Source organism: Triturus cristatus, chromosome 1_2 (genome assembly GCF_964204655.1).
Source record: "Triturus cristatus chromosome 1_2, aTriCri1.1, whole genome shotgun sequence".
NCBI classification, from domain to species: domain Eukaryota; kingdom Metazoa; phylum Chordata; class Amphibia; order Caudata; family Salamandridae; genus Triturus; species Triturus cristatus.
This window is the reverse complement of record NC_140580.1, coordinates 649,829,735-649,856,834: the sequence shown is the minus strand read 5'-3', so window position 1 is coordinate 649,856,834 and position 27,100 is coordinate 649,829,735. Positions and strand designations below refer to the sequence as shown.

Genomic DNA, 27,100 nt, shown 5'->3' with positions numbered 1-27,100 from the left:
CATACCACGCCTTCATTACTGCTTGGCTGGCTTCCAAGTTGTCAGAAGCTTGCTTCCACAACTTAGCCATTTGGCTCCGGAAGGCCAGCATGTAGCTCACCACATCCTGGGGAAGCTTTCTGGGAGTTCTTTCCCATCCGTCTCTCACCAGGTTGAGAGGTCCACGTACAGGGTGCCCATACAGAAGCTCGAAGGGGCTGAAGCCCACTCCCTTCTGTGGCACTTCCCTGTAGGAAAAAAGTAAACAGGGTAGGAGGACGTCCCATTTCCTCCGCAGGCTTTCAGGCAGACTTCTGATCATGCCCTTCAAGGTTTTATTAAACCTCTCCACCAGACCATTGGTCTGGGGGTGGTAAGGAGTGGTGAACCGGTAGGTCACTCCACACTCCTTCCACATTGCCCGCATATACGCTGACATGAAGTTGGTCCCCCTGTCGGACACAACTTCCTTGGGAAAACCCACTCGGGTAAAGATTCCCATCAGGGCCCTTGCCACAACAGGTGCTGTTATGGTCCTCAGAGGTATTGCCTCTGGGTACCGTGTGGCATGATCCACCAGAACCAGGATAAACCTGTGACCAGCTGTAGTTGGCGGATCTAATGGACCCACAATGTCGATGCCCACCCTTTCAAAGGGGGTGCTAACGACAGGAAGTGGTTCCAGGGGAGCTTTCAGCTTCACCCCTGTTTTCCCACTGGCTTGGCAAGACACACATGTCCGGCAGTAGGTATCGGACGACACTTTCATCTGAGGCCAATAAAAGTGTGGGACAAGACGGGCGAAGGTCTTGTCTTGCCCCAGGTGTCCTGCCAATGGTATCTCGTGAGCCAACTCCAGAAGGAAGGCTCGATAACGTTGAGGAACTACCAAGGCTCGTGACGATCCATGTAGGGGTGCCTTGGGTTCACTGTAGAGGAGGCCATCCTCCCAGTAAACACTGTAGTTCCCTTCAACGTTCCCTGCTGCCTGGGCTTCGGCCTGTCGCCTCAGCCCCTCAAGGGTAGGGCACTCCCTCTGGCCCTGGCAGAATTCCTCCCTGGACGGGCCTCCCTCCACGTGCCACTCGGCCGGGATGGGTAGGTCCTCCAGGTTGGTAACGTCCCCCTCCGCAGACTCCTGGTCCACCACCTCCGGTGGCCTATCCGTCCTACGGGGTGGAGACGCCGAGGCAGGCTCCTCCTGTCCTCGGTTCTTCCCTTGACTGGCAGCTGGCTGGGCCTTTGTTCCAGGCTCCAGCCGAAATGAACTCCCTCTTCGGGTAGTCGCGGACCTTGTGCTAACACAGGCCCAGTCAGGTGTACCCAGCATCTCGGTATGAGTCCGGTATTCCACCTCCTTCCAAGCGTTGTGCTCCATGTCATTGCCCAGCAGACAATCGACTGGCACGGCAGGGCTTACGGCAACTCGAAGTGAACCTGCAACCCCCCCCCATTCAAAGGGAACCTCGGCCACTGGATAGTGACCTGTTCTGCCGTCAGCCATCGCGGCTGGGTGGAGTACATCGGGAATTACCTGCTCTGGAGACACCAGTTGACTACGCACCATAGTCATACTGGCTCCCGTGTCTCTCAGAGCCTCCCCTCTTTGGCCGTTGATGGTGACCCACTGCCCATACTTTGCGGTATTTGCGGGCACCTGGATCTTAGGAACCATCTCCCGTTCTCCCAGGGACACTAAAGTGACACCCGCCCACTCCCTTCCCTTAGTTAAGGGCATCTCCTCCCCGAGCACTGCACTAGCTACTCCGGGGGTCTTTCCTCCAGTGGGAGGGGGTGATCGTTTCTGACACTTCGGATCTCCTTTATAGTGTCCAACGCCACCGCACTCGTAGCAATGGACAACCCTTGGCTGCTGACTCTGGCCAGGATTAGGGTTTCTGGGTGGGTTAGCCTTAGAGGTGAATCCTGTTCCCTTCCCTTGGAAGTTATTTTGGGGGCCTTTGGAGAACTCCTTTTTCTTTTCCCCTCCCTCTTTCTTCTGGGGGGCGCCCTGTCCGGCCTTTTGAGTATCCCCTCCAGTCCCCCTTGTGGACACCCGGGTACTAGCCCAAATGTCCGCCTCCTCAGCAAGCTTCCGGGGACTGGTCAGCTTGCTATCCACCAGGTGTTGCCGCAGTTCAGGAAAACATTTCTCGAGCAGGTGTTCCTTCAGTACTAGGTCGAACAACTCCTCGTAGTTCCTTACTTCACTGCCCTGAATCCAACCTTCCATTGCCTTCTTCGCATAGTCCAGGAAGTCCACCCAATTCTGCGTGCCCAGTTTGTGACTACCCCTGAACTTCTGTCTGTACTTTTCAGGTGTTAGTCCAAACTTTCTGATGAGCGCCAGCTTCATGGCGGGGTAGTGGGTCTGCTCATCCTCTTCGAGGGCCAATAAAGCATCCCTACCAGCTGGAGGCATGTACTTATACAATCCCCCTCCCCAGTACTTCTCCGGAACCCCATGGGCCCTCAGTGAGACCTCATAGGCCGCTAGCCACTTGGCGATATCGTCGCCCACTCCATAGCTAGCCACTATGTCCTTTGGCAGGTAAGGTTTAGATTCCCTGGTGATCTCTTGGGTTTGGCTGCCACCATTAGGAACAGGTTGTGCCCCGATTCTCAAGATCTGAAGATCTATTTCTTTCAGTCGCAATTCATGGGCCATCCTCTGCTCCTCCTTCTCCTTTTCCAGCCTTGCTAAGTCCCATGTGAGCTGTCTTTTCTCCCTCCGGTCCGTTAGCTCCACTTCAGACAAGCCACCGCTAGAGGCACGGCTGCCCCCCCTAGAAAGTGTCCTGGGCCCTGCTGACAGGTTCCCCACCTCAGGTTGGTACATCTCAGCCCCCTCGGGGTCAGGCTCTCCATCCCTGTCTTCCTCCTCAGCCTTGCTTTCTCGGCGTGCCTCCCCCCAAGCCCTTAAGCTGGTTTGGAGTGCACCCTTCTTTGCTCCTGGGGGACAGTACACCCCCTCCCGCTGGCAAAACTCCCTGAGTTGGGCCACAGTGTACGTTTCTAGATTTTCTAGTACAAACTCCATCTTGCCCACTCAGGTTAGAGGACAGGTTTTGTGCAGTAACTATGCAGGGGGGTACCTTATATAATACCTCCTCCCACCACCAGAGTAAATTTGGAAAAAACAAAAACCCACAATTAGGAAGGCCGCTTTGAGAAAACTCCCGGTGTAGGCCTATGGACTACCCACAGTTATTGTTGAGTATATGTAGGCACAGCTCTATCCCACCACTGAACACCAATTTATGTTGGAAACAGCCCACCTCCACTCCGCAGGGTGATGGTGGACTCCCCGAACACACTGTGGTAGCTTGGCTCGAGTGGTCAGGAAACAGGCACAGTGCTAAGCATACAATATACCCATACAATAACCATGCGTGCATCCGTTCCAAAAACGACTCTACACCGTAAAAATTATGAAAATATTCTTCTTTATCTTTTTCTCTTAGTTGCTGATTGGGAAAATAAATAAGTCAATCACAATATACAATTTTAAATAGGGCAGGTCAAATAAATATTGGCTGTTTGATGGAATAAATAGGGGTGATCATAAATAACAGGGCATAAATACAAGTGCAATATATACAGACAATTAAATACTTTGAGGCAATAAATACTGTACTAGTAAATATTGTACACCATCAAGTCCTGTGGACCTATAAATATAGTGCAGCAATAAATAGGTAAAAACTCAATAAATACAGTACCCCCAATAAATAATTAAAAGTATACAGCAACCCTCATGTAATCAGTTGACTTCTCAATTCTTAAGGGCTGATTTGGCCCAGGCACAGCTTGTAGGGTTGTGGAAGGCTTGAGGGGGGAGGCTACTCCCTGGCTGGGACAAGGCTGAGGCCTAAACTGAGGTAGATCAAAGGGGGGAATACCAGTGCCCTGGCTTTCTCTCTCCACACAACCTCTCTAGGTTAGTCCCCGTTCACCCCAGGCACAGTCAGGTTGGTTTCAGCACCTCCCTAGCCCCTTAGAGTAGTCTCTCAGGTCTCCACAGGGCCTTAGGCGCCCTCTACTCCACTTACTGCCCTTTTTCTGATGTTCCGACGCCGCTGGAGTCGTGTCGACGCCGTGAGGCGGTTCCGGTTGGGTCTCGGCGGCCTCGGCACAATGTCAGTTCTTTGACGACGCCGGTAGGCGGTTCCGGTCCGATGTCGGCGGCCTCGGTTCGATCTCTACCTCCGATTCGACGGCGTCGGGCAGTCTCTTCACGATGTCGACTTCGGGCGGCTCCGGTCCGATGGCGCTCTCGGCTCCGATGACGTCGGCCGGCCTGGCCTCGATGTCGACTTCCGGCGACTCCGGGGTGCGATCCTCACCCCCGACCTCCGGTGCTCCTCCTCTCAGGTTCCGGGCGACTCCGGAGTGCGATCCTCACTCCCGACCTCCGGTTCACCTCTACCTCGGTCTCCGACGACTCCGGAGGGCGGACTTCACTCCTCCGATGACGCCGCTCGCTCGACCTCGGTTCACTTCCTCCTCGACCTCTGGTATTCCTCACGACCTCCGTCGGCGCCCTCTCACGACCTCAGGCGGCTCCGGGTACGACGTCTGCTACTTCAGTCAGCGCCGCTTCTCCACCTCGGGCTCCAGGTCTCAGGCTACTCGACGCCGGACTCCAGGGAAACCAGTTTCCAGGTCAGGATCTTGCTGCTTTCTGCTTCTAAGGCCTGTTCCTGCTGTTCAGGTCCTTAGGATGAGTTTTTCTGTCTTCTTCCCACACAGGGCTATAGGCTGGGATCCATCAGTAGGGACAAGTATCAAGGGTGGGTTTATGGACCCCACTCCAGGTACAAGTTTCCACCCCTGCTGCTTCACTCCTTCCTCCTTCACTATTGTGCTCCTCTCTCTTCACCAGTCAGGTGCCAACTGCCAGCTCCAACTGCCAACTCACTCTCTTAACCTCCCAACATTCTAAACCGCCTCCAACGGTCACAGGGTTCTGGAATCTCCTGGAATGTTCTGGAAGGTGCTGGTAGGTTCCAGTGGATGCTGGTGATGTCACAGGTGGTAACCATTTTGTGCTCCAGGCCCTCAGACAGAAGTTTCAGGGGTAGATAAAATGGCTCCCTGAATCTGCAGCAACACTAAAAAGTCTGGTGGTTCCCAAAAAGGAAAAATTCAAACAGGGTTTGAGGCAAAAGTGGGACAAAATAAATAATGATGAGGAGGGACCACCCAAAGGGCTGACAGGTCTAACACCATGTTTCTATAGGAAAACTATATTATGGTTTACTACTAACTTTACACTGTTTGACAAATCTTCACAAATCTCTCCCCAAAAAAAGTTCATACACCTCAGCTACTTTTAGTTAAATTTCGGGGTGATCTGTCAAGTGTAGGCTGAGAAAAAGGGGTATCAAAACACATTTTCCCCACATAGTTTTTCCATAGGAAAACTGAACAGCGATATCTCAAAAACGGCTGAACGGGTTTACACCAAATTTGGCAGAAAGCTAGATTTTGGTCCAGAAAGCATCCCTATGATTATTTGGTGGAAATCTGTTCAATAGTTTTAGAGAAAATGTTAAAAACAATTGTATGTCACACCATGGAGGATCTGTGGATCAGACAGATCTACAGATAAGATCTGATTACCTGCCACCACATTAACATAGATGTGGCGGTAGCCATTTTTGGACTAGGGGACTCAGTTCCCTGTTCTGGAAAAAAACATATAGGGGGCAAGGTAGGCCTAGTGGTGGAGGGTCCCAGAGTGGACCCCTCCCCCGCCCTCGAGGCTGTGACCACCTAGTTTTTTATGGGATTGTGGTTCCGCAAACCCCTTTAAAAAAAAGAAGTGCTGTCTCTGTGCGGTTTAAAAATATGCCCTCCAGGGTGGGCCAAGGTCAGAGAAGTCCGGAGTGAGTTATTTCATGGCAGGTGGGCATGTAGCCTCCTCCCGAGCCTTCTGGAAGCAGCTGGGGGCCCCCATCCCCTAGAGCCTAATACATATTCAGGGGCATACAGCATTACTCAAGACTTAAGAGGGATCCCCGGCCTCTTTTAAATTAAGGCGAGGAGGGGCATGCAGCCCCCGTCCTGAGCATCTTAAAGGCCCCAACAACCCCATCGAATGGGCCATGTTTTATATTTTGGGGAGGGAGGAGTCTGGCTCCTCTACTGGCCCCACTCCCTGTGCAGTTCACCATCCCTCGGACACTGCTGTGTTCTCTGTCTGTGAAAGTGTGATCAGGCAATATGAACTTTATTTCCCAGCCTACACTCTCCCATGCAGGGAACATAACTTTGCTCGCACCCGGGCGGGAGCACAGGAATAAGATGCACCACCCCGGCAAGAGCAGAGAAATGAAGCTGGGTTCTACTGCATTCGGGATGGGTGCGGTGTGAAGAGCCAGCAGGGGCCACTGGGGCCTTGGGACTCCCCTGTAGCATAGGTAGTGGGTGCCCCGGGTGGCACCAGTGTAACCCACTTTAAAAAAACACCCGGTATGGTCATGGACTGGGGAGTCGGAGCAGGCCTTGGAGGTCCCACATGGCCCCCAACATTTGGGGCATCCATTTTAATAAAAACGGATAATACATTTATTATTCACTGCTTTGTTCAAGCAGCTCCCCATATTGCCCTAGGGCTTTATTGAAATAGATTTTTTCTTCTTGGTGGCGCACCTAAAGGAGGCAGAAGCACCATCAACCAATTATTGTGATGTTATGGCGGGCTGCAAGAGGTGCAGCAGCCCCCCGGGACCTCTTGTCGTTTGTTCTAGGGTTGCATTCCGTGTCCTGAAAATTTGTAAGTAAAGACTGAAAGACATGTTGATTTTTTTTTAGTAAGGATGTATTGAAAATATTTTATAACAATCACGTTTATTAAACTTTGCGTAGTGTGTATATATAAAATATACACAATATTATAGTTAATGGGGACAAAGATAATAGGTCTGCTTTATGTATGTTTATTTGCTGACCCCTTTATATAGCCAATAGGTCCGCTTTTTATAATTTGGTGTACTGACCCTTTGACAAAGTCAGTAGTCTGACTTACTTAAAATGACATACAATCACAAAAAAGATATGGCAGCTAAATTCTTTTGTAATCTCACCCAACAGAAGACTCCAATGATGGGAACACAAAATCCAAAGATTATGGACGTAACGGCCTCAGCCTAATTTTTGTGCCATGCTTCATCATTGGCCAGTTTGCCACACTGTGTTAAGATACTGCCAACATGATGGTCTCAAACCTTGTTACAAGGGAGAGCAAGGTAAGTATTTCTGGTCAATCAAGAGGCCTGGATCTATTCCTTTTCTTTTTAACTTCTTCATTTGATTTTATACCATAACAATATACAGAATATCCCACCCCTTCCCCACCAAACAGATGTTTTCCCTTAAGATAGCAAATTCAGACAATATTTACTTAGGAACGCAAGAGAAAAGAAGAAAAAAGACAAGAAAAAAGGCAAGAAAAAATAACAGGTACCCTTCACAACAAGCAACCCCTCCTATATCAACACGTCTGAGTATGTTCACCATGCCTAGTGATATTTTGCGATTCCCAATTACTGAAGGGAAGCCAGGCACTAGACATTTTTTCCAGTACCTGCTTGCTCTTTTGGGAGTAAATAGCCCTTACGAGATAATAAATTGAGATTAGGCGTGCAAACCATTGATGGAACACTTGGGGGGATGGGTCGTGCCAGGCAGTTGTCAAACAGATCCAATAAACAGGCATGGCCATAAACATAAAGGGTTCGACATTGGGTAGGGCTGTCTCATCATGGAACCCTAATAGAATCCACTGAGGAGACGGAGTAATGTCTTTCTCCAGTTTTTTAGCAAGAAAATCATTAATCCCTGATTTGAGACCATCTAGCACAGGACAGGTCGCCAGCAGATGCACAAGAGCCACACCATACTCTACATCTGGGTCAACCAGTCCCAGAGGTACCCGCCCCATCTGACTATCTTCCCAGGCATGATATAAAGGTTAAAACAGGTCTTAAAGTGTTGGGCCTGTAGATTAGCAGAGATTAAAAACATCTGAGCACCTGCAATTGACATTGCCAGATCACTTGGTTGACCAATGATCTTATCCACCCAGCCCTGAGAGTGTTTAGCCATGTCATCCTGCATTGTATTATTTTAAAAAACTATAGAGGACCCCTATCCGGATTTCATCAACCAAAATCAATAGACAGTCTAGCCCAACATCCCACCACCTTTCTTCCTTAAAAAATATCTTGTTTGTAAATATTTGAAAAAGATTCTATGGTGTAACTTAAAATATTGTTGCAGCATATCAAAAGTCTTCAAAGAATTAAACGGAAAAAATCTCCAAAGGTACAAAATCCATGTGGCACCCCTTTATCCATATAAACATCATGAAAAATTTCTTGCAGCAGCGGGTTTTCCTGCATTAGGGTGTAATAGTTAAATGTACCTGATCCATTTTTTTGGCTAATTTTACCCCAGATACGAAAGGCCAAGGTTAAAACTTTGAAGCAGACTTTTTTTTATAGTAACCAAAATCAGTTTGCCGCAAAAGGCAGCCCCTACTTTTATCCCCTATAAGGAGTTCATATTTAAAAGTGTATTTCATCCTGTCCGAGAGGAACTCCCACTTTTCCTAGGAGGGCTGCCAGTTGCTGCAATCCAAAAGCCCAGTAGTACAATTTGAGTTTGGGAACTGCTAACCCTCCGTGATCCTTTGGCAAAGTCATAAAGCTGAGCGCAGTGCCTGGGGTTCGCATATGCCCAAAGGAATCTGGTCAGCATCCAGTCAAGGAGTTGAAACCAGTTATTACCGATCTCCAGCGGGATAGCCCGAAAGAGATAGAGGACCTTGGAAAGGAAAATAATTGTTATCAGGTTACTCCTCCCAATCAGGGACAGCCTCAAATTGTTCCATCTCCCGAAGTCCTGTTTGGCCTTCTGGATTAAAGGGGTAAGGTTAGCTTCCACAATCTTTCCAACATCCGAACTAATAATTACACCAAGGTAGGTTGCCTCTTTAGTAACCCGCTCATCCAATAGGTGTTCCTCTTTATTGATGATAACTTAGATTTTCTCCCTGTTCAATAGATATCCAGACAATTGGCCAAATCTGTTAGCCTCCTACTCGATCCCTACAAGAGCACCACTAGTTGCGGAAGTGGCAAAAGCCAGGTCATCGGCATATGCCAAAATCTTCGTCTCTTCCCCTGGTAACTCATTGGTCTGGATTGCATGATTACGATGGATTTGCCTGATCAAGGAGTCGATATAGAGTGCAAATAACAGGGGGGAGCAGGGACACCCTTGCCTGGTACACCATTCGATAAACACCTCTTCGGAATTGCCCCCCATAAGGGAAATCCTAGCTCTAGGCTGATGATAAAGGGCTTTCATCAAACTAATAAATCCCTGTCCGATTCCTTTATAGGACATTACTGTCCAAAGAAACGGACAGGAGACCCTATCAATCGTCTTTTGGGTGTCCAATAGGATTAGGGCTGTGGGATCTTGAGTAACCCCTTTCGCATCAAAATGGGTAATCACCCACCAGATGTGGTTGGTGGTGCCCCTACCGGGGATGAAGCCATGCTGCACAGGAGATCTGAGCCGGTTAATAACTGTCGATAAGCGGGTGGCCAAGATTTAAGCATAAATCTTAGATTCACTATTGATAAGTGTGATAGGTCGATGTGAACCCAGCTCCATAGGAGGTTTATTATTTTTTTTTAAACACCACTATCTTGGCCGCAGACCAACTATCAGGCGGCGGCAACCCTTCCTAGACCTCCTGGAATAGTTCCGTTAGAAACCCTTTCAATGCCCATGCAAATATCTTATAAAATTCTGCGGGAATAAAGTCTGTGCCCGCAGCCTTTCCGGATTTTAAACTATCAATAGCAGCACCTATTTCTTCTGTGGAGATGGGCGTGTCTAACATCTCCCTGTCTTCTACCGTGAGAGTCTCTTAACCAAGTTCAGAAAGATATTCCCCCATGACTGCGGCATCCTCATTAATCTCCTTAGAATATAGATGTTGATAGAAATGTTGAAAAGTCGCTCTAATCCCAGCCTGATCAGATTTCATACCAAACAGGAGATCCCTAATTTCCGTTATCTGGCCCTTCACAAGAGACTGTCTTGTTCTAAAGGCTAGATGTTGCCCAATCTTTTCATTAAATTCATAAGCCTTCTCATGCCATACCAGATACTTATCCGCTGCCTTCTTTAAGAATAGCTCAACGATCCTTGCCTTGGCCGTCGCTACTTTCAGAAGAGCAGCATCCGAACCATCCTCTGAAGAGATCGTCTCAACTAATTTTAATTCTGCCTTGATTAAGCCTGCATATAATCCCTTGGTTAGTACTTTTTTCATTTTCTGGCGTTCTAGACTATATCTTGTTGTTTGCCACCGCAGACAGGCCTTAAAAGTATCCCAAATGATGCTAATGGGGGCGCTACCATAGTTATCAACCATGAACTGAGGAATCCATGCCCGAATCCGGCTCACATATTGTGGATCTATAAGGAGAGCCCTTTCAAATTACCAAGAGTGGTCTGTTTTCGGGAGCTGGGGCATTTTGATTTCCCAAACAAGAGGCTTGTCATCAGACATAACCCTTAGGCATCTTGAAATGCTAGAGTGTGTGACCAGACCCTTGAAGACTAGAAAATAGTCTAGTCTCACATGGACCTTATGGGGGGCGGAGAAGAATGTAAAGCCAGGATCTGCCTTCATAGTTTCCCTCCATATGTCGACTAGTCCACAAGTGTAATGTAGATCGCTGAGAGCCCTAAACACTTTTGGTTTCCTGCCAGAATATTTCCTACACCCTTGTGTAGAGGTAGTGCAGGTCATATTGATGTTAAGATCACCACATATTATCAGGGGTAGGGACCAGGGGACCAATTCACTATTTAGCCAATGAAACGGATAGGGATCATCCAGTACCGGGCCATATACAGAGCAGATCGTAAAACAGCTGGAACCAAACCTACACTCGGTAATAACCCAGAGACCCAAAACTATCTGAGCAGGACCGAGGAAAATCGCAGACCCCCTTGCTCAACAAAATAGCCATCCCCTTGGTAAGGGTTCCCTGTGTGGTGGAACAAACCAGCTGATATCCAAGGTCATCAAGTACATGTCTGCAGGAATTCTCTATGTGTGTCTCTTGTATACATAAAATATCAGATTACAAAATCTTTAAATCACAAGCAATCCTTTGCCTCTTCCGGCTATTATTGAGCCCACAAATATTTACAGAGGTAATACTGATTTTACTCATTTAAGGAAGAAAGGAAACAAAAGCAGAGCAGCAAACTCAAGTTGTATATCTGCTCGAGACATATTACTTGAACATGGAATTTAAGTTCTGCGTTAAATTTCAACATTTTGCTAAGCTTATAATTACAACATAGTCTGTTTGGATCCCCACTCACCCCTCTATACCCCCTTCCCACCCAACCCGCCCTCACTCTGCCTCAGACCCACACGCCCACCGGACCCCAAACCCCCAATTGGAGTGACGGGTCACCTGAGACCCTGATGATGGCTCCTGCAAAAAAGCCTGACTCACCTTGTCAAGCTCTGGTGAAGAAAAGAGAAAAAAGAAGAGAGAAGGAGGAGAGAGAAAAAGATGAAAGACAAAAACACCCCAAATCATGCTACAAGAAAACCAAAAGGCCTTTTTTCCAAATGTATCCTCTATACGAGATTCAAAAAAGGCAGAGGCACTCCCGCTTCGGTGAGATTTTAACCAGTGTGTGCCCCCTTAGAGTCCCTTTTGGGAGCTTCCAGTCGATCGAGGCCAATACGGATTTCAACCCAACATTCTTGTGCCTTTATTTCGGAGGTGAAGTAGTGTGTCTGGCAGTGTTCAGGAGAAACACCTGGCAGCCAAAGCTCTGCAATGGAGAAAACATCTGTCGCAGACGCCACCTCCTCTCCACAGTTGCATTGCAAAAGTCAGGCCTCACGAAAATGGAATCCTAAAAAATGAGCGCCTCAAATCGAGTCGTGCTTTTTCAAAAATAGCCTGTTGCAACAAAAATTTTCCAAAGACGACCAAAATTGCTCTAGGCTTATCCGATTAGCCCCTCTACCCATTGTTCCGGAAAGTAAGTAGAAATCTATGTGCCCGTTAAATCTCAGTATCCTAGTTCCAGTTAACCAGATCTGGGAAGGCACCTCTAAACAAATTGATGATAAAGGCCTTAGCATCATTGCCTTTGACATTCTCCGATATGCCCAAAAAACGTAAATTATTCCATCGTTGGCGGTTCTCGAAGTCCTCCAGCTTCCAGAGAACATCAACCAGCTGTGAATCCTGGCTCTCTACTTGAGCTTTAAGTGTACATGTAGTCTCCTGTCCGGTTTTCCAAGGTCACCAGCCTCTCCGCCATGTCCGAGCAGCATTTGTTTACTTTACGAATAGCCCACTGCTTGGGCTCCTGTGTCTTCATAGAACTGTTGGGTCGCGGAATAATCCCACTTCAGTTGAGAAGGAACAGCTGAGGCTAAATGATTAGTGTTGGTACATGAGGGGCCTTTGCTGGGGAAGCTACTCCTGGTCTTCCTCCTTTTTGTAAAGAGCCTTTGAGTACTTGGTGGGAAAAAGGCCATCGGGCATGCTACTGTCAGAGGCTCTAGAGTCAGCACCTTCTTCGGAGAGATCCTTCATGACGACCAAGCGGACGGACTCATCAGTGAGTGAAAAAAACTATTCCCCCTGGTCTGGGAAATTCCTCAAATCCAAGCTGTCTTGTGGCAAATGCGGTGCAGGGACGGGTATTTTTGACGGAAGTACCTTCTCACCAGGCGGGGCCGGGGGGAGTAAAGGAGGTAATATTGTCTGTTTTTAGATTAACCCCGGCCATCACTCCCCCTTCTACTCCTAGGTCCACTTCTGTCATTTGTCCCCCACCTGTTTACAAGACCTTTCCTCTGCAATAGAATTAGGAATGGACCCCTCCTCAACCCCAATATCAGCAGTATTGTTAATAGCCCTGGTACTCACAGACAGGCAGTCAGTCGTATGCAGGGTCTGAAGACCTCCTCCTCCTGCTCCTGCCTGTTCTTTGGTGTGGCCTATGCGCCGGGTAGATGAACCGAAGATAGAGGGAATGATAGACTGTTTTGGACCGACCTGTGTATGTCTGCCATCGGTGACCCGGAAATCTTTTGCTGACCTAGAGGTCTGTACCGGGTTAAAAGAGAAGGCGCCAGGTTTAATTTTTCTTCGGTCGTCTTCCTTGATCTCATTCCCCTTCTTTCTTGCTTCCATGAATAAGCGATTTGTGGAGTGGGGGGGGCGGGGAACCTCCTTCCACTCCTTCTCTTTCTCTTTAGCCGACTTGATGCGTGGCGGCATCGTGGGAACACAGGTTGAAACGCCAGTCTGAGTCGGGAGCCCAGCCAGCCGTGCAAGCAAAATGTAAACACTCTCCGCGCTCTCTTTGAATATGCAAAGAGCCCCACCAACAAGCACAGTCTGCCCCAGAGGGCCCGTGGCATATCCGGGGCTAAGACACCCACAAGTAAGTCCCCCAAAGCAGGATTGTTCAGACTTCGTTGGAGTCCCTGCCCCCTTTCCCAACCACTCTGCAAACAGGCCTCTTGGTGCACTACTGGTTGCGTGATGAAGTACCCTTGGCTGTTGAGGGCTGTTGGGGGCCAAGAACCCCTATTATTGCCATAAGTAATTCACCCGCAGCTGGATTGCTCAGACCGCATCGCAGGCCCCGCCACCAGTAAGTCCCCCACCGCAGGATTTTTCAGACCTCGTTAGAGGCCCTGCCCCTTTCTTAACCACTCTGCAAACGCACCTCCTTTGCGCACTACTGGTCGGGGGATTAAGTCTTCTTGCCTGCTTAGGGTCGTTGGTGGCTAAAAACACCCTAGTATTGCCACAAGCAAGACCTCCACAGTGGGATTGCTCAGACCTCGTAGGAGGACCTCCCCCACTTTCTCAACCACTCTGTAAATGCACTTCCAGGTGCACTAATGGTTGGGGGATGAAGTTCCCCTGGCTGATGAGGGACTTTGGGGGCCAAGTTCCCCTATTGTTGCCATAAGTAATTCACCCGCAGCTGGATTGCTCAGACCGCATCGCAGGCCCCGTCCCCTTTTTCAACCACTCGGAAAACATGCCTCCTGGCACACTACTCTTGGGGGATGAAGTCTAGGGGTGAGCGTGCCAGTAAACTCCGCTCCACTGGTGGTTGCAGAGTTTTTACCCAACTCTGCCTTCCAAGCAGAGCTCGGAGTGGCAAAACGGCTGAGCAGAGTTTACCACCCACCCCTATCAGAGACTCACACACCCACTCAGGTACTCATACATCCACTGAGACACTCATGCACTCACTTACACACTCAATGTCAAAGGTTAGAGGGTACAGTTAAGAAATACATATTAATAACCTTAAAAATTCACTTAAAAAAACCAAAGGTTATAGGGACGTTATAGATAGAAATAGAATTTTAAAAAACATAGAAATTGACTGAAAAACCAAAGGTTTACAGGGACGTTATATTTAGTCAATAGAATCTAAAAAACTTTTTAAAAATCTTTGAAAAAAACAAAGGTTACAGTGACGTTATAGTTAGGCTTGGGTTTCCCTCCTACAGAACAAGTGAAATTCAGCAGTTATAGATATCTGAGCTAACTATAACTTACACCCCCGCAACGCATTGCTTATGACTTCGCATATTACATCACTCGTGATATGGTCAGTGACATCACTGATGACACCATCTATAGACCCACTCACACCGCCATACAACTTCTAATACACCGACACAACCACTCACAAACCCATTCATAGACCCATACAAGTACTTACCCAACTACTCACTTATCCATAGATCCACTCATACACCCACTCATAGAGCCTGATCATACAACCAGCCACTCACCCATACAGCCACTCACACAGCCACACACTCACCCATATAGTAACTGACATACCCAGTTATTCACCTATACAGCCACTCACACACCTACTCACCCATACAGTTTCTCAAAAGAACCACTCACACACTCACTCACACACCCACATAACCACATAACCACTTACATACCCATTCACACATCCAAACAACCACTCACACACCCAATTTCGGCAAACAGGTAAGTAGGGTTATTGTCCCCTCAGTTTTGGTGCGCAAACATGGTTGTATAGCCTGTCGTGGTACGGCTGATCATGTCAGGAGGGTCATTGCACTAATGGACTTGACAGCAGTCCTTAAGCTGCCGATAGGGTTTGTCTTTTTAGATGACTAAAAGGCATTTGATCAGGTATCATGGGGTTTCTTATGGGAAGTCATGGAGCGGAAAGGGACAGGACAGTATTTTATACAGGCCATTAAAGCACTGTATAATGCGCCAGAAGCTACTGTTTGTATAATGGGCCGGTAGTCGGATAGGATTCTAATTTCAAGATGGACCCAGCAGGAGTGCCCCTGCTCACCATTATCATTTGCTCTTTTTATCGAAGTTTGAGAAGAATTCACACATTAAACCTGTCACTGTCAGCTGGGTGGAACACTAAGTTTTGGCTTACGGCTGTGTGTTTTACCCTCATTCAGACTATAAGCTGAATGAGGGTAAAACACACATTTTGAGTACTAAGGGGGCTGGGTTTAATCATGCTCGTATCATGGATGAAGTAGTATATCTAGCTAGGGGTTAATTTTACAGCAAGTTTAGCATCGCAATTAGAAGAAACCAAGCAAAGCCTGGAAAGAATTAATCACTTGAACCTACCATTATGTGAGAGGTGTAATGTTCTGAAAATGTAAATTTTTCCTATAGTGTTATATGTCTTTAGGACCGTTCAGTTGGAAATTGATTTGGCTTTCTAGCCTGCAAAAGGTCTGCTTTAGGCTACTTTGGGGGTACAGAAGCTCAAGGTGGGCGGCTTAATATATGGTTCTTCTGAGACATCATGGGGGGGTAGTCTGTTCTCCACCTTTTTGGCAGTTACTGGGCATGTATGCTTCAACACATGGGTATACTAATAAGTGGTGGTTTTAACGGGGTTATTGCTGCAGAGTTCAACGATTTATGATATGGCTTTGGGTGGTGACACAGCCAGATGCTTGGTCAGAATTTTAGAGCCTAGCTATTACAAGAAAACTACGTTTAGGATTGTTAAAGCAGCATACAAGGTGTGGGTACAAATGAAACGGAAACTAGGCATTTCTAAAATTAACTTTTATACACCGATGGCAGTCCCGGTGGTGCTTCTGCCGGTATTTCACTATGCAACCATGTTAAGGTGGGCAGAGAAGGGCCTTCTGGTTGTGGGTGACATATATCAATGGACAGCTCCGGGCATACTGTGATCTACAGGAGGATTATGGCTTACTGAGGGGAGATTTTTTTTATTTCCTTTACTTTCGAGATTTCCTATGTAAGAACATAAGGGATACAAATACACTTTTAAAAAGTCCCCCATTAGAAGCAGTAATCGACAAAGACAAGATTGCCCTGATATATGATTTGCTGATACAGGCATGTCTAGATGATGTAGAGCAGCAGAATAGGAAACAAGAGATAAGGTTGGGTGTTAGTGCCAATGGGTTCAGGAGTCTCTTGAACTGTGTAGTAGGTGATTGCTAACGGCTAATCACACTTGGACAAAGGTGGCTAAATGGGGTGGTAGGTTTGATGGTAAATGTAAGTGCTATGGTAATATGGCCAACAAAATCCTTCACATGTTTTTCACATGCCCAAAGCTAATAACCTCTAGACAGGCAATTGAGCGATTATTGGGGTTAGTACTCTGCACCAACATCTACATCACACCTTCTTTGTTGATTCTGGGCGAACCTGGGAGGCAGACAATGACGAAATATAAAGACAGAAATGTTGTCTATTATTTATTGCCTCTGCTGTCGTCTGAATATGCATAACGGCCAATTGGCTAAGTCTTGATCCTCCAACATCTTCAGTGTGGAGGTCAAGATTGCTAACAATTTGCCATATTGAAACCTCATTGTATAAGCTAAAGGACGTACAAATCAGTGCAGAGGGACTCAAATTTGGGCTGCACTAACGTCTTGGATGGAGGGAGGATTAGAATGGCACACTGGCACTTTACAAAGATGAATTATCTTAACTGATGAGCCTCCACGAATAAGTTTAAACTTCTTGTTTGTGATAGGGTAGGGTCTTATGTGAGAAGTCTGCTGCTGCTTTATTTCTATGTTAGAATGTAGTATTTGTTTTATAGCTATTTAATAGGATGGACTTCTGGTAAAGTAGATGTGAACATTTGCTGGGGTGGAGAAGAAGGGTACAGTATTATGTTGGTTAAAAGTTGAGGATCAATTCTTGCTGCTATGGTTTCTACCCCTAAGATGGTGCTATTAGCTGACCTGCAAAGTGATTTCAGCTATATCTGATGGATTGTTACATTGCTGATGCATTTCCTTATGCTGCTCTTTGTGCTCATTTCTGTCTTTTTATCTGTCTGCTGAATACCATGTAGTCTCATTTTTTGCTTATACTAATACAATGTAAAAACAAAAAAAAAACACTCACACAGCCACTCACTCACCCATACAGCCAATCCCACAGACACTCACTCTTGCATACAGCCACTCACATTTCGACTCACTTAATCAAACACTCACTAAAACAGCCACTCACTCACCCACACAGCTACTTACATACCCAATCACTCATACAGCCATTCAGACACCCACTCACTCACCCATACAGTCACAGACAAACCCATGCACCCACCCATACAGCCACTCACTCACCCACCCATACAGCCAGTGACACACCCACTGACACAGCCACTGACACAGTCACTGACACACCCACTAACTCACCAATACAGCCACTCACACAGCTACTAAGTCAACCACACATCTACTCGGACACCCACTTATACAACCATACAGCCACTCACACACCTGTACAGTCACTCAGACACCCACTTACACACAGATACGCACAGGGACTCACATAAACTCTGTCAAAAAATGAATCACTCCTAAGTAGTACACAAAGTATACTAATTTAACTTTTTTTGGTACCTTAGTAAATACACTTAACACACAAACACTTTTAGAAAACACTCACAATCACTGGATGATGTCATGAGTGATGTCACTGACCATGTCATGAGCGATGTAATATATAAGGTTATAAGCAGTGCATTGTGGGGCGTAAGTTATAGTTAGGTCAGCTAACTATAAGTGCTGAATTGCACTGGTTTTGTAAGAGTGAAAGCTGAGCCTAACTATAACGTCCCTGTAACCTGTGTTTTTTCCAGTGAATTTCTATTTTTTTTATTCCATTTCCTAACTATAACTCTTTGTAGCCTTTGTTTTTTTAAACATATATATACATCTAAAAAGCCGAAGGCTACAGGGAGTTATAGTTAGGAAATGTTCATTCGACAAGTTCTAGTGCTTTAAGGGAACACAAACTCTCATGTTGTCAAAATTCTTCCTTATCCATGTCCGCCAATTTTGCATGCTTAATGTAACCTCTCAGTGAGTGTAGCTGCATGCTAATGATATTTTTTCAAATGTCACTTTGGTAGTCCAATGAACATGGGGCAGGAGTGTTTTAAATGTATGCGAATAAAGAGCATGTGCAATGGCATTGAAAAAGGCAATAATACTGAAATGCGTCGGCCATTTAATAAAGTGAAGGCTTGGGAACCGTTGAGTGCTCCAATTCTCCCAGTGGAGAGTTTGCTGGACTGTTGTTTGCGTGACAGCCACAGTCACAATGGAAGTACCCGCCCGCATGTTTGTTTGGCAGTATGTGGCAAATTGGTGGAGTAATTATGTGAACTGCCAGAACCGCCACCTACCCCCGAGGATTGTCGTATCCATTGACATGAGGTCGTCATTACAAGAATGGAAGAATTTCGGTTACGAAAAGTGGTGCTTGTGGATGCATTCCTGGGAGGTAGGAGCATGGCAGGACGAGGGAAAGCCTTCACTGTCAACCCGGAATAGGTGGGGAAAATGTATATGACAAATACTTGTGGATGCTAGATACTACCAAAGTGACATTTGAAAAAATATAATTAGCATGTAGCTACACTCACTGAGAGGTTAAATTATTCATGCAAAAATGGTGGACATGAATAAGGAAGAATTTTGACAACATGGGAGGCCGTCTTCCCTTACTGCACTATAACATGTCCAATGAACTTGGGGCAGGAGTGTTTTAAATGCTGATGAATAAAAAGCGTGTGCAATGGCATTGAAAAAGGCAACAATGTTGTAATGCATCTGCCAATGAAATAAAGTGAAGGCTTGGACCCGTTGAGTGCTCCGATTCTCCTGGTGGGGATTTTGTTGGACTATTGTGTGCGTGACAGCAATAATGACGCACCGGCCCGGAACTTTGTTCGGCAGTATGTGGGAAATCGCTCACCTGAAAGATTATTGTTCTTGACTTTACTGGGTGTTCCTTTGTGCTTCGAGAAAGATATACCTCTGTGATAAGCTCTAATTCCAGTGAAACACGTCAGGGATTGTTTTTATTCATTTTAGGTTGGCCTGGATGTTATTTTACCAACCCAGAGTGGTAATACTGTGCCTGGAGTAGTAAAATGATTTTGTGATTTTTCAGCTTGATGTGGATGGCACTAGCTAATCCTATGGTTAAAGACTTTGCTATAAAAATGGCAAAAGGCTGTGTCACTTTCTAGCTCCACATGGATGGCACTGTGCTAATGATATGCTTAAAAACTCTGCTATAGAAACAGACATTTGAGGTGAACAGATTGAGAGTTTGATTGGTGTTGTAGGGTGCTCCATATGAAGGAATTGCTCTTGCCTAAAATTAGGAAATACCCAAATTTCCACTCATGAATGAATGAATGAATGAATTAATATTGGACTTGTAGAGCACGAACTTAGCCCAAGGGCGTCAAGGCGCTGTACGCGGAACCTGAGGGTGCAGACAGAGAGACATGCTCATACAGAGGTCTGTGAGAAAAGCCAGGTCTTTAAAGCTTTACGGAAAAGAGAGTGGGACGCCTGACTCGAAAGCTCTTCCGGGAGGGAGTTCCACAGTTTAGCAGCAGCAGTGGAAAAAGCTCTACCTCCCCATTTGACCTTCTTAAATCTCGGTACTTTTAACAGATTCTTATCTGCAGACCGGAGCAGCCTGCTAGGGACATAGCGATGGACACTGGCCTTAATCGCCTCAGGACCTGAACCGTAGTAGGCCTCATGAGTCAGGCACAGTGTCTTAAAGAGGATCCTACGGTCCATAGGCAGCCAGTGCAGCAACTTGATGGAGGCTGTGACTGAATGATATCTTGGTAAGTTCATCACCAACCTGGCCGCAGCATTCTGCACCATCTGCATACGTCGCACTAGGCCCTTGTTAATGCCCAAATAAAGGGCATTACAGTAGTCCAATCTGGACGTTACCAAGGCAATAATGGCATGCTTACGTGCATCAAAGGAGAGGAAATGGGAGATTTTTCTTAGGATCCTAATGATCCCGAAACAAGTGGAGACTGTCCTACTAACCTGAAAGTTTAGGGACAGGGAATTGTCCACGATAACCCCAAGGTTTTTCCCATGGGATACCGGACAGGCCACCAGTCACTGGACCAGATCTCCTGTTTACTACCAAAAATCAGGACCTCAGTCTTCTCTCCATTCAATTTCAGAAATCCAAGAGGAGACTGCCTGCATACAGTTCCTAAAGTTAAGGGCCGATTCCCTTATACTATGCAAAATAGACACCATTATTTGGGTGTCGTCCGCATAGGACAGCACCTCTAACCCATAGGATCTCACAACCTTAGCAAGAGGAGCAACATAAATATTAAAGAGTGTTGGGCTCAGGGAGGAGCCCTGAGGAACACCGCACAACAAGGGTTTGGGGCTGAGTAGAATTGGCCAAGCTTCACCGTCTGTGCCCGCTCACTAAGAAAGGAATCAAGAAGCCCCAAGGCCGAGCCTCCGATACCTTTCTCTTTAAGGCGATCAACTAGGCTACGAGGAAACAGGGTATCAAAGGCTGCGGTAAGGTCAAGTAGAACAAGCAGGGTGGTGTGCCCTACGTCCACTTGAGTCCGGATAGTGTTAAATACAGCCGGCAGTGCTGTTTCCGTACTATGGTGGCTTCTGAATCCATGTTGTGAACCATCAAGTAGGTGGTGGTCTTTTAAGTAGGTGCTAAGATGAGAATTTAAATAGCTTTCCAGAATCTTAGCTGGAACAGGAAGTAAGGAGATCGGCCGATAATTCTTCAGTTCTCCAGGATCCAGAGAAGGTTTCTTCAAAAGTGGCTTCACTACAGCTGTCTTCCACAGGGCGGGAGATTGCCCCTCTGAGATGGCAACATTCAGAACAGCGGTAAGATGGGGGATAATGATTTCACGGCCAATTTTTAACACCTTGAGGGGGCAAGGATCCAATGGGGAGCCCGATTTGACCCGTTCTAAAAGCCGATCAGTCACCTCAGACGACATGCAAGGGAAGGTGAGAAGTCTGGGAAACACCTCCGTGAGTGAGGCATCATTGGGAAGGGGAGAGGGTCGAACAGAAGACTCCACGATGGAGTTGGATGCTTCCAACAAGGAGTAAATGTCTGTGATCTTTATTTGGAAAAAGTCAGATATTTTATCACAGCGCTCCTGGGAAAATTCAGAGGGGTCAGTGACATGGGGAGAGGTAAGAGAGTTTATTACCTTGAAAAGATCCCTACAGGATTTCATAGATTCAGTAGTCTTTGAAAAATATCATATCTTTTCCTCCATGATGGCTGCTTTATACTCTTTCAGACCCTGTTTATGCAGTTCCCTACTCAGCGGTTCTAGGTCTATTCGCCACAGCCTCTCCTGTTTACGGCAGCCCTGTCTCAACTTTCTGAGTCTCTCCGTAAACCAGGGAGCGGAGGGTTTTTTCCTTGCTGAGTAGTGCTTACTAAGAGGTGCAAGAGTGTCCATTGCTGCTGTCAATTGTTGCGAAAACTCAGCAGCTGCCAAATTAGCATCATGAGTTTAGTGAGCTCAAAGTTATTAAGGAGATTGGAGAGCGACTCCTTACTTATGAGGCTAAAGTTCCTCCTTTCCTCCAGAATCCTGTTGCCACAAGAAGCCATCGCTGATGCCAGAAAGTATAGATCAAAAGGGATGGCAAAGTGGTCAGACCAAGCTAGGGGGATCGGTTCCCCCACCCTTATACGAGGGTCATTAGAGAAGACACAGTCGAGGATATACCCCGCTATATGGGTGGGCTTTCTGACCAGCTGTGAAAAACCACAGCAACTCAAGGTTTCCAAAAGACTTTGGGTATCTTTACATAGAGTATTATCTAAATGGAAATTAAAGTCCCCCAGGAGAGTAAAATTAGATCTTTCAAAGTAAGGTTGTAGAAGCCTGCTAAAATCTTGATTAAAGGGTACCCTAGAGCCCGGTTGCCTATAACATAAGATGCCAGAGAAGCTTTCCGTGGGGTGTAGGTTAATTGAGAAATAAAAGGCCTGGTAGAGATCAGGAGAAGCAGACAAAGCCTGAGGGCGGCAGATCAGGGTTTCTCTATCAAGAATGCCCACACCCCCTCCCCGCCGGCCTACCCTATCCATTCTGGCAAGGGAGTACCCAGCGGGGATAGCGTCTACGAGATCAGGACCAGAGGCGTCCGTGGCCCATGTTTCGGTAATAAAATCCCAGGTTGGCTTCCTTGCTGAGACAAAGTATCTGAAAGCAACCTTATTCTTGATCAGGGATCTTGCATTGATGAGATAACCCTGCGCAATCTGTTCTTTGAGCGGGGGCCTGATTGCCTTATTGTCAGTGGGGATGTTATGATACTACTTAAGGGAAGTATTACATCCTGTACATAGAAGGCTAAGATCTCCGGATCCAAGGTGTGATAACAGGGAACCCTGTCTGGCCGAAGATCTAACAGTACCTTTCTGGAATAGTGGACACGTCCCAGCTGGTCAGGGATAAACAGAGCAGTATCTCTGGTACGGGGCACGGTCTTGGCGCGGACGGTCGCAGATGGGCTTGCCTTTGGCGCGCCGGCGGAGTGCCGGCGGCGCGCGTCTGCTGCGCGATGAACCGGCCATGCTGTTTTAATAGTCTCAGGACTAGAGCGCTGAAACCCCCTGGCTCCGACCCCTAAACAACCGGAAGGGAGCCTGAATATATGCCGGCGCTCTCCACCTCCACAACAAACGGGAAAACCCGCGGTGGAACGGGGCGCTGGCGATAGCACAAGGAAGCACTGAGAGGGAAGCGAGTCCCCAGGAGGTAAAAGGGAGCGAAGAGCTCCAAACAAAGTGCAAAGCAGCAGAACACAATACAAGTTTAAAAGCTCCACAAATTTAAAAAATGTTAAAACAATAAGAACAGTTAAAATACAGATAGCGTCAGCATTTGCATGTTATCTGCGCGCGTCCTAAACTTAGGAAATACCCAAAGTTCCACTCATGCTTTTTTGCGTGCACACACACACACACACACACACACACACACACACACACACACACTAAATGAAGGGGCACAGATTACAATCAAGGTGACCAAATCCATGCGAAACTTTTCAAGATAATTATTGGGTATATCAATTAAATACATTTAGATTCATTGTACTAAAGGGACCTTATTTGAATATTCTGAAAAGACAGCATGTATTTGTCCCTCTAGGACCATGCTAGACAACACTTATGTACAACATACAAATTGAACAATGCTGGCCACCCATGGATATGTTTCAAAGAACAGCTAATCAAGTTGTGAACCTTTCAACAGAAGTTGTCTGATAGCCCAATGTCTATGGGATCTACTATCAACGCCGTACAACATCAATATGTAAAGTTCAAGAAGCACAGAACTATGTTACCCAAATAATTCTCAGCTTCAGATGATCTGTTCTCGTCACATCAAACTTAAATATATAGCAGGGGCTTTCCGCCACTGAAAGTTTTTCTGAAAAGCAGTTTACCGTCAAGAAAGTACTGCACAGTAGCAAACATATTTCAATTGTAGCGGTCACCCAGGAGACATCCAACTCTCCCTCGCATAACCAACTAGGCATCTGCTTGACAAATTCCAAACATTTGGGGAAGAAAACTTTCCACATCAAAGACTCCTTCCACTTCAATCCCTTCCCCTTCCTCTAAGAGGACTTCATGTTGTTCTGTACTATCAAGGGACCACACTGATGCAACGCAACCTATGGCCTCACCATTCCTAAATCCATCAGATGCTTCTTCATCAACATTCCTTGGATTCCATCATATCCCTTCCTCTGCACACCCTTATGTGCTTCCAACCTTCCCTGTCTTTGCCATAAAGTAATCTAAAGCAGCTTAGAAAGGAGTATGAGAGCGGTATAAATAGTCCAAAAAAAAGAACTAAAAAATTGTTTCTTTTCTACTGCACATTAGAGGGGTGATTTGTATTCATCATGACAGGGAACAGGAAAACAGTAAGGCAGTCTTTTTTCTGCACTCTTCCTAGCAATGAAGAGTACCAGGGAAAATGATTAGTCTCGATATAAGAACTTAAACTAGTGCGCTCACCTGCTGCAACGCCTGCTCTTCAAGTTCTTTTTGGATCCTAATCTCTTCCTTCTTGCGTTGTTCTATCATATCCAGCTCTGCGCGAGCTTCATCCCGTTCCCGCATGAACTCCTCCTTCTCCAATTCCCTCTAAACATTGCATAAAAGCAAGAGCATAATCATTAGACTTGGAAATTGCCATGATAAAATAAGGTGTACCAAAAAAATACAAACTTTTGCTAAAGTCCCCTTGGTAGAGGCTGAAATAACTAATCTATAACGAAGGGAGGAAAGTTGAGGAATGGTGACAGGCATGCATGCACACTACAAAACCAAAGCATTTTTCAGGAGATGGGCAGGGAACACTTCAAGAGGCAAATATTCTTCAAGATGGGGGCTCTCCCAGGACCAGTGTTGCAATATGGGACTTGTGAAGCAAACTCAAGAGTAACAGAACGAGATAAGGGTTCAAGTAAAGGTTTGTGAATTAATCAAACTACCTCTAAGAATAAGAAGCAAAAAAAATGAAGGTGGATTAGAAGTGAGCCTTCTACAGACACTATGGCTTAATTGTGTTCTGGAAATGGAGGCATCTAGGCCAGTATTACATAAGGAGTAGTACCTCCTGTGCCAGCAGTTCTTGAGAAGGCTGCCCCATTACCTACATTTTAGCAGTCACGAAAGAGGCTCCCCCAGGTCAAGAAATTTCCATCAACAGGTGGAGAGGAGTAAAGATGAAGTTTATTTGTAAATTAGGTCTTGCATACTTCACCACAGGCTTCGAAACTGAATAAGCAATATCTTGCCAACACAGATATGGCATAATGCGAACAACAGTTTCCAGCCACCTGTGCTTGTTTGCTGTGATGTTTGTCCCTGATTTTCTGTGTAACACGTCAGTTAAATCGAAGGAAGAACAGGACTAAAAAGACATTAACCTATATTATATACAACATTGCCTTGTCCAGGCCATCCCAAATGTAAACATAGAAGTTGAAATAATAATGTAAAGAGTTGCATTTTGAATTAACATCATACATTTACTCCGCACAAACAAAACGTGATTATTTTGTTCCTTTACCCACTCGTGTGGCACATTCTCGTTGAACAACTCACAGAACCTGTTGTACTAATGTGGCCTTTCAGAGTAATTGTATATCGCAGTGATACATACATTTGAAAATGTTTATTTCCCAAGTCAGGCAATGGAATGGCCATTAAACTCATCAGGCCAATGTCCCATTGGTCAGCTAAATTTAAGCTGCATTGTTTTGCTAGCATTGCTATAGGCAAAGGAGATGGTAAGCCTACAGTGTGCATGACAACTACTGTGCAGCAGAATCTCATTCCCACAGATTTCATTACCAACATTGGGGAGGGGGTAACCCTTTTTTTGCTTCAGGAAAGGTGGGCACAGTTATGCATGTTGCTGCCCTACCTAACAGAAATAATGCAGGGTTTCCTCAAGCCACTGATGTATAGTTCCTTGGGTTTTAAGATACTGGTGGTACAAGAATGATAACGCACGTCTACTTTGCATATTTACATAATCTCTCATGGTCTAACCTATTGGCTATAGGTTCTAAAGACACCAAAGTTTAAGAAAAGTACATCATAACTTCTACACTAGTGCCAGTTTTTAAAGGTACATATTTAAGTCCAACTCGGACGCACGCCCAATAACAGTAACACATCTTTCAAATAGAAATTATGCATATTGAAAAAGATTTTTTCAGTGCAGTTTAAATGAATTGTGTATTTGGTTATCAACCACAAATTGATACATTCTGCACCATTGTTGGCTGTGTGAAGCTGTTTGCACCACTATATCTTCACAGCTTTACTTCAATGAGGTCTGTGTGCTTAGGCTTGATTGCCTTGGCTCTTCCAGGGAGAGTCAATAATGTATCCAACATGCCTCACATCTTTGTGCCTTTTTCCCATCCCCTGTTCAGAAAGAGGCTATTGTGTAATACTTTGCTGAGAATCAAAATCCAGGTACAGATGAAACTGTGGTGTTCCAGGCAAGGAAGAGCCAGCAAATCCACCTTTGTTATTGATAGGGTGTTGCCAGAACTTTCACATTAAGCAGAAACCCTGTTTGGGGTGAACCCCTGTTTGGTTCCCTCCAAAACACATTCATATACTGGGTCTTCGTTCACTACAACAGGAACCATATGAACTTAGTCTTCTGCCTGGGTTCCTAAGGATGTGAAACTGCATATGCAGTCTAACGCCAGATAGGTCAAGGTTTTGCTGAAGCACTGCCTCTTTTTCAGCTCAAAAGCTTGCAGAGGCAACTAAAGCACCTCCAGCATGAGGTGCCTATCCTCCTCCAAAGACCCACGATGATGCATAGAGCAGTACAAGGAACAATGGAAGAATAATATCCAGTGATCTTGACAACACCAACATAGATAGATGAAAATGCAGATGAGCAGCTCTAGAGTACCGGACCTTGTCCTGCAGTTGTACACCATCTGACCCAATTAGAGAACTGAGTTAAACCATCCCTGGAAATCACACCTCAAGTCACTTCCCTTCTCTAGTCTACATCCTGTTGCGCATTAACCACAGAGGTGAAATGTATCTATCTGTTGGGCTAGGACAATGTTCAAAGACACAAG

The 27,100-nt window shown here is 46.1% G+C and overlaps 1 protein-coding gene across 2 annotated transcripts in view; it reads right to left on the bottom strand.

The window, feature by feature from the left end:
• The window catches only part of LOC146867798 (DPY30 domain-containing protein 1-like), a 148,369-nt gene that overhangs the window by 72,033 nt on the left and 49,236 nt on the right, over nt 1–27,100 (bottom strand). For both annotated transcript variants that reach the window (XM_085608083.1, XM_085608094.1), the window contains one exon: nt 24,495–24,623. In XM_085608083.1, the coding sequence (XP_085464209.1) occupies nt 24,495–24,623 (129 nt within the window). The remainder of the gene's footprint in view (nt 1–24,494; nt 24,624–27,100) is intronic.